General features: G+C 35.4%; 1 protein-coding gene across 4 annotated transcripts in view; it reads right to left on the bottom strand.

Annotated features, from left to right (window-relative positions):
• LOC149793696 (splicing factor U2AF 26 kDa subunit-like) overlaps nt 1–19,076 on the bottom strand; it is a 40,192-nt gene that overhangs the window by 10,513 nt on the left and 10,603 nt on the right. Inside the window, exons 4-7 of one of the 4 annotated variants that reach the window (XM_089967683.1) lie at nt 10,991–11,064; nt 3,583–3,654; nt 1,640–1,773; nt 600–716 (exon numbers count right to left, since the gene is read on the bottom strand). In XM_089967683.1, the coding sequence (XP_089823809.1) occupies nt 600–716; nt 1,640–1,773; nt 3,583–3,654; nt 10,991–11,064 (397 nt within the window). Of the gene's footprint in view, nt 1–599; nt 717–1,639; nt 1,774–3,582; nt 3,655–10,990; nt 11,065–12,531; nt 12,609–19,076 lie in introns of all 4 variants that reach the window. The other 3 variants (XM_089967684.1, XM_089967682.1, XM_089967685.1) reach the window with 3 other exon arrangements.

A 19,076-nucleotide genomic window follows, 5' to 3' on the forward strand; every position in this document is an offset into this window, starting at 1 on the left:
GCATGTACATGTGAAGAAAATCCAATGAGTCATAGTTGCTGACAAACCACTAGGAAAAGCCATTTTAAAATTAAATGAGAATGTATTGAAAACAAAAATGAGAATTCTCTTTCAAGACATCATATACTCCAACCTGTTGTGAAAACCTATTTTCTAATTTAAAAAATGATGTGTGCTTTTCTATTTTAAAAAATGCTGTGTGCACTTGATAAAAGAACACAGTTGAACTTGGTGTTAATTACAAGGACTGACTCAGGGCATGGTCTTTGTTCTGTCCACTAATCAAGTCTTGAAAGCAGTCAGGAAAAATCTAAATTCCAACAAATTCCTTTCCATTCTTGCTGATGGAATCAATGATGCTTCCATATCAGAAAACGAAAATGGTGTCTATAAGTTTCGTTGACAATGGAAAATGAGAAATAAATATATTGTACATTATTCTTTTCTTAAAGTGCATACATTTAATAAAATCTAGGTAATAAGTGATTTAAATTTTGGACAAGTTAATTTACTGTAACTACTTGTTCTGGACAAGTGGATTTTGAAAAATCTGATCAGCCCAGCTAATGCAGTGCTGTGTAATAGCATCATGTACATACCTTTTTTTTGATTTGCGAGTTCTTCCATACAGCTCTCGCCTCAGTTCACGGGAGATTGGTTTCAAGTGCATGAAATTACAGAAACCTCCTCGGGTACACTCGCTGGAATTAATAAGGCTTTAAACACTGAGGTGCAAAAAAAATTCTATAACATATAAGATTTAAGTACTAATACCTATAAAATACTAATGTGAACATTAACCCCAACCTGGCACACTTCCATTTCTATGATCACCCCAAAATCAATAGGCTATTTACACATGGTGCAAACCATCCACAAAGTTTGGTCTAGATATGTGATATGGAACTAATGCTTTTAAGGCAAAAACCTATTTACTTCCTCCAGTCCCACTGACCTTGATATTGACCATTTGACACCAAAATCAATGGCCTACTTCCTAACCTGAAGTGCAAGTCGTTCACAATGTTTAATCCAGGTAGGAAGTGTATTGCTAACATTATTCTGTGAAAAGCATTTTTCTTATGTCTAAGATTTAGAACCAATGTTATTATGGAGAAACCATTATCCCCCCCATCTTAAATACAGCCATCTTGACCTTTGATCTTTTGACCCAAAATCAATACACTTTTCCCTTACTCCAAGTGCAAATGGTCCACAAGCTTGGTCCATGCATGTGACCAAAAGAAATAGGCTTTTCCTTACCCCAAATGCAAGTCACCCACAAGGCTGAGTAACTGTAGATGGTGAAGAACTTGAGTTACTGTTCAGAAACAAAATTGCTAAAAGATGGACACGTATGCTTAGCCTTAAGGCAAGTCTATCAAAATCTTTCAAACAAATTTAATGCCTGATAGCAAGAAGCTTGAACCTAATATTACAGCTGTATTTTATCTTTTGTAATAATTAAATGTTACAAATTTAGAACAGCATTTCTTCTATGATAAGCCATGTACATTTGTTGAAAATTCTTTTGGAAGTGGAGTGCGTAGTAGATGAGCTAATATTTGCAAAAGTAAAAGCTTTCTTAAACGAAAATTTATCAAAAGTTTGTAAAATGATGGAAGACTGAATCACCTACCCCATTTCATACTGCCTACAGCATGCTTCACGGAAATCTGTCACAGGAGATAGCTCTGCATGAATTGGTCGCCCATTAAACCAGCGATTGTTTAAGTCATTTACTGCTTTCTCTGCATCTTCCTCGTAGCGGTACTGAATGAATAACAACAGAATATGTACACAAAAATGTAAAAACTATCAAAAATTACCTCATGTATTATTTCACACATAGGTTGTTTACAAAAAGTATATAAATTTTATTCTCTATGATGGTTTGATTCCTTATAAAAACTAAAAAATACTATCATCTTAAAAGACAATCAGGCATGAAAGCTGGCAAGATATGGTCAAATTATGTGATTTTTAGAAATCATTTTTAGTAACTGTGGCAATATTTGATGATGAATCAGCAGAATTACTAATTTGAAAGCCATTTATGTAGAGTGCTTTCTGTGAAATGTAGTTAAATTCCAAAGAATGGCTTTTGAGAACTTGTTTAAAAGGTTATTCTAGTTTTAGTTTTAGTAATGACAAACGTAGTTGGTCACAAATCAGGATCATTTGAATAAACCTTCTTTATGTTAGGATGCTTTCTCTCAAAGTAGGTCAAATTCTGTTGAGTGGTATTGGGAAAAAGTCATTTCAAGGTTTTCTTTTTTTTACGGAACCATAACTATATTTGACTGCAGATTAACACCACTGAAAGCTCTTCATTCATCTGTTAAATCAGATCAAATTGTGAAGAGCCATTTTCAAAAAGTCATTTACATAAATTTTCCATTTTTAATAATCTTTAAAAATAGCATGAATATTTGCAGGTCAGCATCATTTGTACAAACTTTTAAAACCTCCAAGAGAGAATGCCGTCAGCCAAGTCTAATAGAATCTGGCACAGTGGTTTTTTAAAAAAGCAAATGTGCTGACGAACATGTGATGGAAGATGCATAATGACAATGGCTAATCCAGAAGCTTGCCTGGCCTAACAACCAGTTAGAAATATTTGCATGATTAATATTATAATTACTACAAAAAAAAAAAAGGTGCCAGAGTTGTAATGGAAAGTTTGAATATGATGCCAAACTTTACATGATTACTGTGAACAGAACAGTATACACCTCCAGTGTGTTTAATTGTCCTTGATGTTGATAAAGGAAATTTGTGTACAGAGACCATTATCCGTCTGGCAGTCAATGGCAGTGTTGCACATTTAGCAGTCACTGGCAGTGTTGCACATTTAGCACAGACTTCCAGCAATCTTTTGTCCTACATCCCCCATATCTTTACCATATTCACCCTCTTTGCATGTTTTTGGTCAGGAAAAATATAAAAAAAACATGCTGAAACTTTTCATTATTGGAAACCCATCCATATCTCTTTTGAAATTGACAGAATTCTTCCTAAACCCAAGTGCAAGCCATCAATAAAGATTACTAACCACAGACTGTGGAGAATTCAAGTATTACACGCAAACTATGGTGACCATAATCCTTTTACCTTATGACCATGAAATTAATAGGGCTCCTCCTTACTATAATTGCAAGCCATACACAAAGTTTAGTATTTGTGGTTGGTGTGGAACTGAAGTTATTGTGAGGAACCTATTTTACTTCCATTAATCAGAGTAACCATGACATTTGAGGTTTCTACTCCAAAACTGATAGGACTCATCTTTACCCCAAGACCAAACCATCAACAAAGTTTGGTACCTGTAGTGGCAGACAATCTGAGTTACGATACAAAAGCAAAATTGGTAACAGCCAGATGGACATCATAACATAATTGGCAGGCATACCAAAAAAAAAGTCTTGAAATTTAAGCTTGATATTACCATTAAGTTATAAAAATAAAAAGGGGCTCAAACGACAGGTCAAACAAGTGGCAAATGATTAAAGGAAACAAATAACGACACAATCATATTTATATTGCTCAAAATTATTATTGTACTGGAAATAACCGTCTTACCTTGACGTACACATTGCCAACCAAATGGTCACCTAAATTGTCACATACATTCATCTCCTCTATCTCACCATACTGAAAATACAAAAAATATAATTTTAATAGTCAATTCATCTTTTTTTGTTTATGACAGTAATGGAAAACTCGTACTAGAGTCATGAATTTTTTAATCCTGCATCCACTGGCATGTTTACATGCTATTATTTGATAATCTAGCCAAGTCTAGGGTGTGAAATGTTTAGAAAACTAGTGGAGGAATCAAATTTGTTACAAAGAATTTGGTCAAAAACAAAAATAAGCGTACAGAATTTTGTTCACTTTTAGACTACCTTTGTAATACATTAGTTTTCAATGGGTTCCACTTCAAATAATAATAATAATAATAATAATAATAACAACAACGAATTGTTTTCATGCTGACAAACCATAAAGCCAATGAATCAAGTCATTAAACATGATCAAGATACATGTCTGGCAGCAATAAAGGTGATCTCAAGCAAGATGTTCCATGATATTGGAAATAGCAGGTAAGATTCTGAAGTTTGTGTGTGACTGAAGATACTACCCTGATGAGGCTACTGGGGGCAGCAAAATGTTGCAGCTGCTCTAGCAGGTAAATTATCTGGTTAACGGTATTTACAGAATGCCCTGATAAAGTCTGTCACTTTCCTAAATACACCCCCCCCAAAAAGTTCACTTCACCTTGCCTTGATTTCACACCAGTCCCCCACTCCCCTTTGCTTCAATAAATTACATTAACCAAATAAACTGTTGATGAGGTCGTCTAGATCTTCACAATAATAAACTGAACAGATCAAAATATAATTCATGACTGGTAACGTCAAGATCACCTATTTTGTAGCCGTATTTTATAGTGGATTAGCATAATTCTGTTGAGTGAATTTTGTGAAGAAGCCACTAAAAGCTTTTTAGTAATAGTGGCCATTTCTGACGGTGGATGGTTATGCCAATTTCCTTTATAACCACATTTTTAAAAAAAATTTCACTGCGCATGTATGCTTTAACCATTTTCTGTGTTGGTGAAAAAGTACACAAATATTTGTGATGTATAACACGTTTCTAGAGACACTACACACATACTTAGAAGAGTATGACCGTAGTCGTATTCAGGATAAAATGGGATACTACGACCACAGGCACATTCAGGATAGAATGAGGTATTACGACCATAGCCATATTCAGGATAAAATGGGTTAACTGCCAAAAAAGAACTTCCAGATGAAAATTATCTATCACTATGGACTTTTGTAATGGTGGCCATGTACTAAACTTGGGTCAAAATAAGAGCACATCCAGTGGAATCGTCACAATCAAAGGTAGTAGGAATTTGTTTATCAATATGAGTAGCTTTCACTGTAACATCAAAGCGTGCGACATTCAATCCAGATTGTACTGGATCACACCTTTAGGTTCATTTCGTCCAAAAACGTCTACATACTTTAACATTGATTTTGCCATATGCATGTCTGGGAGTGTCGAAATAACGACCTTCCAAAGGAATATGGATGTATACAAATCCGAATGAAGCGAATACTTGCCACTTAAAGGTATATAGAATCAAATTCTAAAAATGACACCCATTACTGAAATAGTCAGTGCTGAATGCCTACATGATCTGTGTGACTTGAACAATAGTGGTTTACGTCACTTTTAAGGTTTTCAATTTTTTAAAATTGTGACCATATTATATGGTGGATCAGAATCATCTGTAAAAAAATGAAGGTCATCTATGCATGCATGCATGCTTATGCTGAAATGGTTTTTAGGAAGTAAAGTTTTTTTTTCTCTTTCTAATAATGATGGTAGCCAGTGAATAAAAACATCATCTGAACCAATTTAAAAGACCCTCATGAAAGGATGAGTTGTTACACATTTGGTCGAATTCTGTCAAGCAAATTCTGGGAAGTCATTTGTAGGTTTTTCCATTTTCTATTAGATGAGGTCATATCTGATCCAAGCATCAATAGAACAAATTTGATATATATTCATGCCTAGATACTTTCTGTCAAAATTGTTCAAATTCTATTGAGCTGTCTTTTGCAAAGTCTTTTTTTTTTTTTAGGTTTCTCTATTTGTAGTACAATGGCCATATTTGACTGTGGATAGGCATCATTTGAACAAATTTCAATGTTGTTCATGCCAGGATGCTTTCCATTAATTCTGCCCAATTCTCTTGAGTGGATTTTGAGAAGCTGGGGTTTTTCTAGTATCATTCTCATCGTCATCATTTTTACTGAAGGTGGCCATATTCGATTACAAATCATCATTTGAACAATTGAAGAATTCCATGAGAGGGTGCATTCTTTTAAACGTGGTCGAATTCAGTTTAGCGAACTCTGCTTTTTATTTTAATTTTAGTAACAACAGTCACATGATGGCAGATCAGCATAATTTATAACAGCTGTAAAGACCTAAATTATGGCAGATGATTTATTTCAAATTTGGTCAAACTCTTCTGAGCATCTTTTGACAAAGAATTCAATGCAAGGTTTTTCTACTTTCAGTAACAATGACCATGTTGATGGAAGATCGATCTTACTTGAATCAATTATGTAAAATTTTATCAAATTCTGTTTTTTCTATCTTACAGCCAGGTCAGTTAAAACTCAATCATTTTATCCACTATTTCAGCCCACAAATGTATGAAATGAAAACCTCAGTTATGGGAATAGTTGACAACCACCCCTTGCAAGCTATCTTCAAGATTACTGTTTTAATACAATAACTGTGGCAAAGCAAATCAGAAGTTTTAACATTTGTATAAAGTTCTGATAGAATTTCATCAATATTTTAATAATCTGACATGAAAATATGAAAAAGGGATGTTTAAAATGACTATTCTGAACATCATAAACTTTTGAACTTTCTGCACTCACTTCTCCCAATCTGACAGCTTCACCATATTCTGATTGCAGAGAAATGTGATTTTTCATCAAAACAGGATGAGTCCAGTATGGATCTGAGTGGCTAATAAAAACTATACACTAAACTCATTGTGCTTTCATTCTGTTTATATCCTCACTTTTGGAGGGACATTGTCAGAGATCCGATCTGTTCGTGTGCCCATCAATCAATGTGTCCACACCCAAATGTCTCTGTTATCCTTGTAACTGGACCTTCATCTAAAGAGACTGTAGGAGGATGATCAGATATGGGATGTTGTTTCTGAAGGATGAGGATGAGGGAAATTTTCTTCAGCTGGATTCTACCTTTTAACCTGAACGGAATCAAGACTAATTATGTGTGATCATGTTTGGTATGATGCAACCAGATGAGACCAAATAGTTTGAATCATAACCTCCTAACTCCCAAGCCAGATGTATGAGGTGTCAAGGTTTGGTTTTTTCCAATCTAACTGGCATTTGTAAGCAAATAAACAATCACCAGACTCCTGTTTTATTTAAGTTCTGAATATGGACCTGATTAGTTGTCATAATTATCAGCCTCTTTACCAATATATGAATATGGTCTTAATCAGTTGTCACATTTTTATCAGACTCTCTACCAATTTCTGAATATGGTCTTGATTAGCTGTCACATGATTAACAGACTCTTTCTACCAATTTCTTAATATGGACTTCATTAGTTGTTGTATGATGATCAGGCTATTTCTTCCAAGTTCTGAATATGGACTTTATTAAGAAGTTTTCATGTTTATTAAAGTGAAATACTGACACAGTCCTCTGGAACTGAATTGTGGACAAATCTCACAACTTTGATGACAAAAAGTTTACCTCAACTACAGATAGAATCTGGAAAAAATGATTAACAACACCATTTCATAAGCATTACTGCAATAGCTCTTTATTCAATGTTTTTCAATGTATAAACAAGCTAATGGCCCTCCTCTTGCATGGAATTTCTGCAAACTATTTTGTATTGGCCATCTAATATGACAGACCAATTCCAACTACCATACCAAATCTTAAAGCTATGAGTTAGTTTTATTGGCATGGTCTAGTGACCTACAAAACTTTCAACTACTGACAACAACCAAGACAACAAGTGAGGTTTGACTGTTACTCAAGATGCTATTAAAGGCAAGTGTTCAATCTATTACATTATTATGACAAATTCGGTTTCTAGTCCTCATTGATTTAGAAGTCTTCCTACTTTTAAAAACTGAAACAACACAGAAAAAGGCAGTCTACAGGTTATAAGGTCCACCTGATTGGCGTATGGAAGGGGCAGCTTCAACGGTGGGAGGTACCATCGTGTCCCACTGGCCAACTAACACATGCCTCAAGCCAGGCAGCCCCTGATCAGTAAGGTGTTGACCTGCCAACGTCTGCCTGCTCCAGTGGGTATCTGGAGCTCAGTGTGTTGCTTAGCGTCACAAGCAAACGGAAATTCCACAACAGACAAAACAAGAAACCAACAAAGACTATGAGACTTTGATTTGCAAGCTGGAATGTGCACAACACCAGGAAGATGGCCATCATCAAGAGAGAGCTCACCACACTAAATGTCAGCATTGCTGCCCTCCAGGAAACTAGGCTCGCCTCTAGCGGCTCCCTCGGAGAGGAAAACTACACCTTTTGGAAGGGTTGAGAACCCGAGGAGCCCCACCAGCACGGAATAGGCTTCACCTTCAAAAACAATTCCTGACCTCAGTTGAGCCTCCCTTAGGAGGCGCTGAGCATCTCTTGTCCATCTGTTTTGCCACTGCTGCAGGTCCTGTCAACATCCTCAGTGTCTAAGCCCCCATCCACACATCTTCAGAAGACACAAAGGATCAGATTTTTGGGCAGCTGGATGAACAGATTAAAGGATGCCCCAAAGACAAGACACAATTCCTCCTTGGCAACTTTAATGCCAGAGCAGGTGTGGACCATTAGTCATGGTCTATCTGCTTTCAACATCATTGCACTGAAAAGACCAATGAAAACGGTCAGAGACTAATGCAGCTGTGCACCTACCATGGCCTGTGTGTAACAACATAGTGTAATGGAAACACTCCAGGTCTCATTGCTGGCACTAGCTTGACTGGGTCATCACCAGGTGCTCTGCTCTGAACAGCGTCCTTTCCATGAGAAGCTACCACAGTGCAGAGTGCAATTCCAACCACGTTCTCCTGAGCAGCAGGGTGCACCTACAGCCACACACACTACACCACTCAAAAGCAAAAGGTCACCCTCGCATCAACACTGCGCAGACGCTGGTCCCCTCCAAGGCGGACGGGTATGTGTCTGCCCTCAAACAGGCTCTCCAGGACATGCCAGAGCACGATGCCACAGCCATGAAGGGTGCCATCTACAGCACAGCCATGTCCACGTTTAGCAAGAAGGAACGGCCCAGCCAGGACTGGTTCAACACACACCTTTCAAGGGTGGAACAAAGAACAGAAGACAAATGAAAAGCCTTCAAAGCTTTTAAAAAATGCCCCAATGAATGAATGCTTGCCGCCCTCAGAAGTTCCAAAGTATCACCCAACGCATTGCTAGACAGTGTTCATATGAGTACTGGCAACAACTATGTGAAGGGATCCATCGCAGTGCCGAGTCTGGAAACATCCAAGGTATGTACAGTGGCATCAAGAAGGATCTAGGCCCTACAGTGAAAGGGGTCATCCCTGAAATCTCTGATGGGAGAGAAGATCACAGATGGCCAGATGGGTGGAGCACTACTCAAGAGCTATACTACCAAGAAATATCAGTCACCAACGCAACTCTTAGCAGAACACAGAAACTGCCCACCATGGAGGAGCTCGACAAAGTGCCCACCTTGGAGGAGCTCAGCAAAGCAATTGACTCCCTCCCAAACAACAAAGCACCAGCATCCCGCCTGAAGCTATCAAATATGGTAAACCGACATTGTTTCAGCTGCATAAGCTACTCTGCCACTGCTGGGAGGAAGGAGCAGTCCCCTAAGACATGTGGGATGCTACCATTGTGACCCTTTACAAAAACAAGGGCGACTGCAGTGACTGTAACAATTACAGAGGGTTCTCGCTCCTGAACATCGTTGGTAAAGTGTACGCCCACATCATCCTCAACAGGCTGCAGCTGCTGATGGACCATGTGTACCTGGAATCTCAGTACAGCTTCAGAGCAGGCAGGTCAACAACAGACATGATTTTTTCCTCTGATTACTCTAAGAGAAGAAAAGAGAGCAAGGTCAGCCACTCTACATGATATTCACTGACCTCACCAAGGCCTTCGACATGGTCAGCAGAAAGGGCCTATTTGAACTTCTCAGTAAGATCAGCTGCCCCCCAAAACACAGCAGCATGATAATCTCTATCCAGGCCAACATGAAGGGAACAGTCTTGTATGATGGATCCTCCTCAGACTCATTCCCCTGGCGTGAAGAAAATCAGCTGGCAAGAACGTGTCCAACACAGCAAGATGTGTCAGCCACCCATATTCCGTTTCAAGGATGTGTGCAAGAGGGACATGAAGGCATGTGACAGTTCACCCGACTGCTGGAAGTGTAGACCGAATAGACCAAGGCACCTGGAGACTGACGGTCTGCAAAGGCATAGTAGTCACTGATGTGAGGAGAGGCCAGCTGGTGGCAGAGAAACGTGAGAGAAAGAAGAGCACGACAGCAACCCCAGACTTCTTAGTATGTTTGCACCAACTGCAACAGGGGCTGTCACTCGCACTCGCTCTTGAGACTGAGCCACCAATGATGAATGCAATTTAAGACTTCACTTAGTGTTCTGGGGCATTTAGGGACACAAGGTTAAGGATCCTTCCCAAAATGTTCCTATGCCTTTCCTGGCATTCATACATGATCATGATGTGGTATGTACATGTATAACATTTCATAGAAACAATCCACAAAGTCCAATTTTCTTTGTACATATTTCTTGTATTCCTATCAATGATCACCCAAAGGTACTGCACAGGCTTGAAATAGATAACTATATGAGATGGAATTGAAAAGAAAAGAAACACCCTATCAGGATGATTCCATTTTGTAATGTCACACTAATCCATTTCAGGAGCTTATGGCTTCATTTTTTACACCAACAAATTTTTCTCACTAAATCTTACTTTTGGGTACAAACATAACCATAAAGCAATAAACTATTACAAGTCTTTCTGCAAAGGCTTTACAGGTCATGTGGAATCAACATGTCTATTTAACTGCTTGCTACTAGTGATTGTGACCAAAAAGTGTTCTGTTCAATTAGATCACACTTTGCACTTTTAGTAAATATGATAATTATTTTCTGTCCCATATATTTATATAATCAAGGCATATAATCAACATATAAGTACAATAACATGATATGGACTGCCGTGTCAAGTTCTATTAACAGCATCAAGACTCGTATCAAATGAGATTCTGCCACCATCCTGATTCTGTCAACATGAACAAGTGACATAACAATCTGTGTCCTGTCTGATAGTATAAATGTGTATCAAGGAATGCTGCCTACCTTTTCCATTTCTACATAAACTTCTTCAAAAAACTCATCATAGTGCTGCTGTATCTCAAGCTCATCCATTTGGACTACAACAGAGCATATCATAGGTCATACTACACATCAACCAATATATCTTGCTAGCTTTGCAATTTCATCACATTGTAAATAAAATTAACAAAACCGATTAGTTTCTGAAAAACTCAGCAACACGTTCCTATCATTTCAAGAGCCAGGTTATATTTTCAATTTGAATTTCAGCTGAAGAATGGCTTTATCGCATGCCAATACAGACACATGGAGAACTTTTTAGCTAAACAAAGGTCTAATAAATCTTGCATGCAAAAAGATCATGGTTACAGCCACTATCATTGAACGGATTATCATAGAACGGATTTCTCTGGGACTCTAACTGACATAACAATCAAACATTACTATAAATCTTTAAAAAATTACAGAGAATATTTTCCAATCTCCATTTTTTCCCTTCAGAGCCAAAAAGCATTTTTATTTTAGTTTTTCCATGACTGTGAACCATGGATATCCAAACCAGTAAAAATGGGTCCACACTGTACAAGGCAATCGATTTTGGACTAATGCTCTCAAATCTGTTATTTGCAAAATAATAGTTAATACTGATCTTTGATCAAAATTTGTTAGTTGGGAAGTCAGTACATAAAAAACATGGTTGATTTCTTCCATCTTTATTCCTAAATAATTTGTATCAAACTTTTATGGCTGAATAAAGTTACATCTGGGCTAAATATAACTGCCACCAGTATTTATTTGTGCCCAACAAGTGTTTTACTTTTTTTTTGTTTCATTAACTTCCACATGGCTGCCTCATTAGCTGACAAAAACATTTCAGAAACTAACAGGTTGAAAGATATGAAAAGATAAAGAAATCATAATAATGTGATGATAAATGCAAAATCTTTGATAAAAGTTTTCTTTCTCTGTATGCTGAGCTTACAGAAAAAACACCATTACACCTTTTTAAATACAATTCAAAATATTTCAAGATTTGACAAATCTTGAAAGAAAAATATTCTAGGCAATTTAAGGCAATTCATTTTGATTTTATAACCACCACTGTCTCAAGGTATTCAAGAAATGTTTAGGTTTATTTAATTTTAATAGCTTGTATGAAAATTTTAGAAATGTATTTCCCTCATGATGAAACTTTCCATGCCTCTGCAAAAAGCACCATTTTGTCAATTAAAAATAATTCACATCAGAGCAAGAATTTGCACATATTTTTTAAATACAATGTTTAGCTAATTTTGAGGAATAAATTTACAAAAAAAGAGCAAAACTAAATTTAAATATTTCTTTCAGATGAACCACTTTTTAGGAGAAAGGCTTGGCCTTAATTATGTTAGTCAAACTTGTCAAGATTTTGTTAAACTTCTTTGAATACCTGAGAAAATGTTGATTACTTAAACAGGAAAGTTTGATATCACAACTTTCCTGTAACACAAGATGCTGAAGTGGTCTGTGAATGATCTGTCCGTTGGATTTCTTCTAAAATGAAACAAAGCCAAATAAGTTTTTACCTTATCTTCTAGCTCAGTAAAAACTTCCTCAAAGAAGTCATCAAACATCTCCTGAGCTTCAACATCATCCATATGGACTGAAACATAATTCTTACATTAGACTGATTAACAAACAAGATAGCCTCCAAGAGATCGATGCTCTACTGATCGAACTTTTTTCCCTCAGAAATCCAGGATCTTCTACTCTTTGATTCATTTTAAGTACTGAAACAAGAAATCCTGCCAAATCTCCCACATAACAAAACTATTTCCTTATGTTTGAGTTAACAAGTTCACAAGATATCATAACTACAAGTGAAGTAAAAAAAAATCTTTGTCATAACCTGTTTACCTAAAACCTAGTAGCATGGTTCACTGAACTTGTCTGAGAACATGTCAAGATCTAACTGCATGTTAAGCTGGGTTATATTCATAAGTAATAATTTTGAAGAATGAAAAAAAAGTACTGAAGTGGTATCATTCATGACATTCTTCAGATTTAACCACACATGGCTAATAATAAAAATCTATATATTTGTGCCTCGTGATGCTTACTAGAGTATAGCATATAACTAAGTCAAGACTTTTGACCTTAAAATCAATGTGTGAGGGCTGACTATCAACTTCTTCACCAGAACACAACTAAATACAAAGTATTTTCAAAATCCACTTGTATAACAAAAAAGAAGTCACTCTGTTCACAAGATCAATGAAGTCCAAAAATGCAAGCCATGACCTTTAATCTGACAAGGTCAATTAGATCTTGTCTTCAAAAGTCCTCAATAAAAGTACAGACATGTTGTAAGTCAGATCTGCAAGATTTTCACTCAGAACCAATTAAAACCATGTTAACACCATTATTCATGTCAAAGCAGTAGTGACAAAATTATTTTCAAGATAGCTATGGTGCCATTTTGGAGTCAGATGAGAGTTGCTTGCATTCATAAATAGCTAATACTACTGTGCTTGTACTAAAGCCACACACTGACATTACCATTGATTATGGAGAAGTAGCCATAAAATGACCTTAAGAATGACCATGGTTGCTATTTGGAGGTTATACTAACATCATAATATAGAAACAATGTTATATTGCAGAAAAGAACTGATTTTTTTTTTAATTCAGCAAGGCTAATCGTAATGGAGAAGTAGCTGTTAAATGATTTATCAACTGTTGTGAGACCAAAGTGGCTTCATTTGTGGCCAACTAGATACAAATATAGTGAGAACTATTTTAGTGAAAATCACATCAATATGACCAAGTAACAATGGTGTTGAACTGGTTGTCTGATCATTTTATTTAGGACCAACTAAACATCACAAGTCTTTAGTGAAAACTCTAAGTCAATATGACAATCTGAACAGAAGGAATCATAGGAAACTTTTCCAGATGGCGACCATGCTAGATGGCTGACTGGCACCCTTTACATTAAGGACCAACCACACATGCCAAAGAGTATTTTGACAAAAATAAAACCATGTCACTATGGCCGTCTATTTAGAAGCAGCCATAATAAGATTTCAAAATGGTGACTAGGCCTGTCCTTATTGCATATCAAATCAGATTAAATTCATTTAGGACCAATCAGACATGATCAGTATTTTGGTTAAAATCCTACATGTATGCAGCTATGACCGTTCATTATTGAGTCATGTTGGCAACACATCATATGAAATCCTTCAATCAAAACCCAATGTCAATATGACTATGCAGCCACCATGGCAGCCATATTGGATGCACAAGGGCATGCCTGACGTGCACCCTTTTGATCATTAGGATGAACCAACCATCATTAGAAATCTGTTAGTGATTCTCTCATCATCCATACTTGAACAGCAGTGACAACCATTTTCAATAGGGCTACAGTGGCAGCCTTACTTTGCAAGGCATGATTTTCATTTAGGACCAACTAGGCTTGAAGATGAGTATGTTTGTAAAGTTTGATGGCAATCCTCTCAGTATATTTGAAGCAGCAATAACAAACCTATACTAATGGACAACAGGCAATCACATAAGCTCTTCCTGTTTTCTCATGCTACCTTAATTAAACATTCTTTATGCTTCTGATAGTTTTATTCATGTGTGGTAATTCTGTCTGTCAGATCTGTTAAGTGTTTCAGGATAAAAACATTGTTTTTTAATTATTATAAGCCAAAAACACAAAACATACATTTAAAATAATTAGTAAAGTTACTGAGTATATGAAAAGCTATAAAATGATGCACAATACATTTGACAATGTATAGAACAGCAAATGTTCCAGGTATTTTAATGACAATACTAGCAACTTAGTTTAAACAAATATCAAACAGACTTTGAATATTTCAAAATTTTCAATGTGATTACCAGTAAGTTTTTTTGTGTGCAATAAATATATGCAAATAAATTAATAAACTTGGACATGGTATTTGCAATAAAAATGTTCTTATTGAAGTAAGAATCTCCTTCTTGCACATATTTCAATCTGTATAGAAATTATCATACTTGGATACCTTTATTTATAAGCAACAGAGGCACTTTATTGTTCAGCATAGAGGCTACCTTGCATTATTAGTAAATTCTCATGTTTCCTTTTCCATAAGTAATGAGAAAACAATGATGGCATATTAAATGCCTGTCCAATGTTTAATAGTCATCGATGTAGGTTGACTCTGGAGATTATTAACCAATAGGTCTCAATAACCTCACTGTTTGTCATAAAACTAACTATAACATGCAGAAACCATTATTTTCTAAACAGTCTTACCAGGACCATTAGACCCCAGATTCCTTTTTACTCTATATACAAGCCAAAAGAGAAATGGTCCATAGTAAGCTGCATTCCAGAATTGTGATTTAGCAATCAGGGACCAGTAGTAGGCAAACAGGATTCCATAAACAGCCACTTCCTGAAGCTTCATCTTCACACAGTAAAGGTACGTACCATTTGTCTAAAACTATAGCTTTTTTTTTTGTTGCATAAACTATTTTCCTATTTCATTCAGTGACCTTGACCTTGGGTAGTTTAACTGCAAAATGAATAGGTTTTTTTTATTACCCATGTAAGCCATCCAAAAGATCTGTCAAAGGCATATGGCAGAAACCAACTTTTTCAGAAACCATTTTTCTTCATCACAGTGACCTTGACATTTGACTATTTGTTCCCAACCTCAATACTCTTTCTCCTTACCCAAAGTGCAATCCATCCAAATAATTTGGTGCAAGTCAGTGATAGAAAACTAATACTATTGTGCAAAAATCATTTGTCTTCTCTGGCAGTGACCACAACTCGGACCATTCAACCCCAAAAACACTCTGCACAATCCCAAACCTGTGATTTAGATAGCCCTTATCAAAGTCCTTTCTTTGTAAAAATAACTTTAAAAAATGGCAACTGCAAGCACTATACTAGGGTTTGAATATATTACTAGAATCACTTGAATTTCCAGTAATGCTATAAACAATGATCAACTAATCAAATAAAAACTGATCAGCAATAAAACATCAATGGTGATAACAAGCTCAGCAAATGATATATACCTTATTATTAATCATGGCTATTGATCACAACTGACCTAATTTCCATGGTGCAAGGTTATACACAAAGTCCAATAAAAATCTGATTAGATTGAGGCTTCTACAGTGTTCACTGTATCAGCGAGTTAGATGCAATATCACTCATTTAAATCTGTTAATGTCACTCATGATCAAAATCATCTGAGATCTTGATGCTACAAGTTTACATACCAAATCTCATCAAAATCTGATTGGATAGAGGCTTCTAGTCTTAGCTGTATCAGCCAATTAGATGCAATATCACTCATTTATGTAAGCTGTTATGTGTTTTGGCCCTTACAAAATGTAACAAGAAAAAAAGTGATGACAACAAGCTTTACAAAATTTAACAAGAAATTTATTTCCCTACAAAAACAAGGTAAAAATGAGAAAAAGAACTTATTGTTTTATGAATCAAATCAAAAATAATCCAAGAATTAAAAAATAGAAGTCATAGTAATAAAAAGCTCTAATGAAATTGAGTTAGAATCCCAATGAAATCCAAAATGAAAGGCAATGACGTATACTGTAGTCAGCGTCATACTGATGTGTCAACAATTCTTTGTTGAATCACAAAAAATAAAATTCCAGTTTTTGAATTCTGTGTAAATTTCAATAAATGTCTTTGTCCAAGAATTAATTTTGAGCACTAGTATTTCCAGGGAAAAGAATCACTTTTCTTAAATATAATCTCAAGAAAATTAAAATAATTAGCCCCAAACTGGTCACAATATAAAACACTTTAACTTCTCAAGTGTTAAGGCAAGACTAATTATTATTATTATTACTCAAAACATCAATACTAAAACTAACTACAACACAAAACAGATGCACAGATATGGGTCAATTCTCTGGAAAAACCAGAGTTTGTAACAATTGCTACATGTTATTTGTCACATACTCCAAGTATGGCCTGAATTCCTTTTAATTTATAAATCTTACTCTGAGAAAGAATTTTTTAAAAAGTTGTTTACTACAAACTATCACAGTTTCAGAATCAAGGTCAGGATCTAGGTCATCATTAAATACAATGTTTCCATAAAGTTGTTTATGTCAAAAATAAAAATCAGTCTTAAGTGAACTGAATTTCTCGACAATATCAAATCCAGTAAAGTTACATTACAATAAGAATTTAAAACTAACAAACAATTAAATTAAATCAAATATAAATTAAATCAAACATAACAAAGTTAATGTCACTCATAATCAAAATCATCTGAGATCTTGATTCAAGTTTACCAAACAAATCTCATCAAAACTAGATTAGATATATGGCAGCTACAGTGTTCAAAAAGTGAACCGATCAGATGCAGGATCACATCATTAATATGGCACTTATAATCAGACTAGTGTGTCATATTGATGATATAAACTCGCATATCAAAATTTAATCAGCCTCTTGATTGCTCAGGGGTATTAACTGATGGACTGACAATGCAAAAATTATATGGGGCAATATTAAAATCTCATTTTGCTTTGGCCAGGTGAACTAAAAGTAAAATGATTACATATTTATAAATGCAAATTATTTCAAATATTTCAAGTCTAACAATGGAAACTAAAACTGAAAAGAAATCAATTGTGCAAAGCATACAGTGACTAATGAATGCAAAAATGATATGGGGCAATATTAAAATCTCATTTTGCTTTGGCCAACTAAAAGTGAAATGATTACATATTTATAAATGCAAATTATTTCAAATATTTCAAGTCTAACAATGGAAACTCAAACTAAAACTGAAAGAAGTGGAAGTCAGAATTAGTATGGAAAATGGAAAATAACTAAAACTGAAAAGAAATCAACTGTGCAAAACATACAATGACTAATGAAAATAAAGAAATGTAAATGAAGATGTCTGAAAAAGAACCAGAACAAGCTATCATAAGACAGCTAAGTTCAATTATTCTAAGAACAAAGATATGATATGAAATGATATGAATTAACTTTTTAAGGTGACCAATTTCTGTTGCAATTCTCTGGGAAATGCATCACCATCCACAACTTTTATAATTCTGTGACATGCAATATTCAAAATACTACCTTAAATATCACAGCCAGTGGAATTTTGACATTAAGATCACAAGCACCTTATTTACTTCACTGGTTTATCCGACTGAAATGCATCACAGCAATAGGATTCATTATCCTACCATGAATAGTGCCAGAGAAACCAACTTAAATGTGACAATATACCAAAGTCAAAGAGAAATCAAAGGTTTGCCACAGTGATCTATTTTAATACGCATATAGTAAACATAGATATGCATGCCTCCACCAAGATCCTGACCATACAACATCTATTATTATTTAAGAAAATCACAAAAAATTGAAATTAACAAAGCTGCTAAAGAATGAAATATAGATCAGCAAGACCTAACCATGGTTTGTATGAGATAGAAAATCAGCAAATGTCTTTAAAGCATGTGATACATACAGCTCAAGGTGATCTTCTTTTGAGCATATATTACTCATACTGAAGCATGAACCAAGGAAGTTTTTGGATTCTGGTATTAAATGTTCAGAGAAACTGTGCTGAACACAAAAATTAATGCAAATAACTTGTCCCAAACAAGATTTCAGAAAAACATGAATACACCAGCAATACTTGCTAGGGCTGTTTAAAGAGGAATGATGTGCAGGTGCATTCAAACTAAGCACCATGTCAATTACGTAAAAGATATAACAAGTACAGCAGCTAGTCTCAACATTTTAACCAAATGAACACTAATCAGACAAAGACACCCAGGTGAGTGCATAAGATCTATTCTTCAAAACAGTCCAGTTAAAAATGAATAGAAAAGACTAACAATACTACAAAATATGAAATTTCTCAAATGTTGAGGTTAAAAGTGATTATGTGACACTTGGATATGAAAATGTATTTCTGGGGGATGGGGTGGGGTTAAAATTAATTTTAATTATATAATACTTACTGGCTACTATTACACAGCTTTCATTTCTATGTGAAAACTAAGCCCCCAGTATGAGTTGTATATTCGCTTCTTCAATGAGTAATGTTAGAGGCCCAAA

Source organism: Sinohyriopsis cumingii, chromosome 8 (genome assembly GCF_028554795.1).
Source record: "Sinohyriopsis cumingii isolate HCF-2022 chromosome 8, ASM2855479v2, whole genome shotgun sequence".
NCBI lineage: Eukaryota > Metazoa > Mollusca > Bivalvia > Unionida > Unionidae > Sinohyriopsis > Sinohyriopsis cumingii.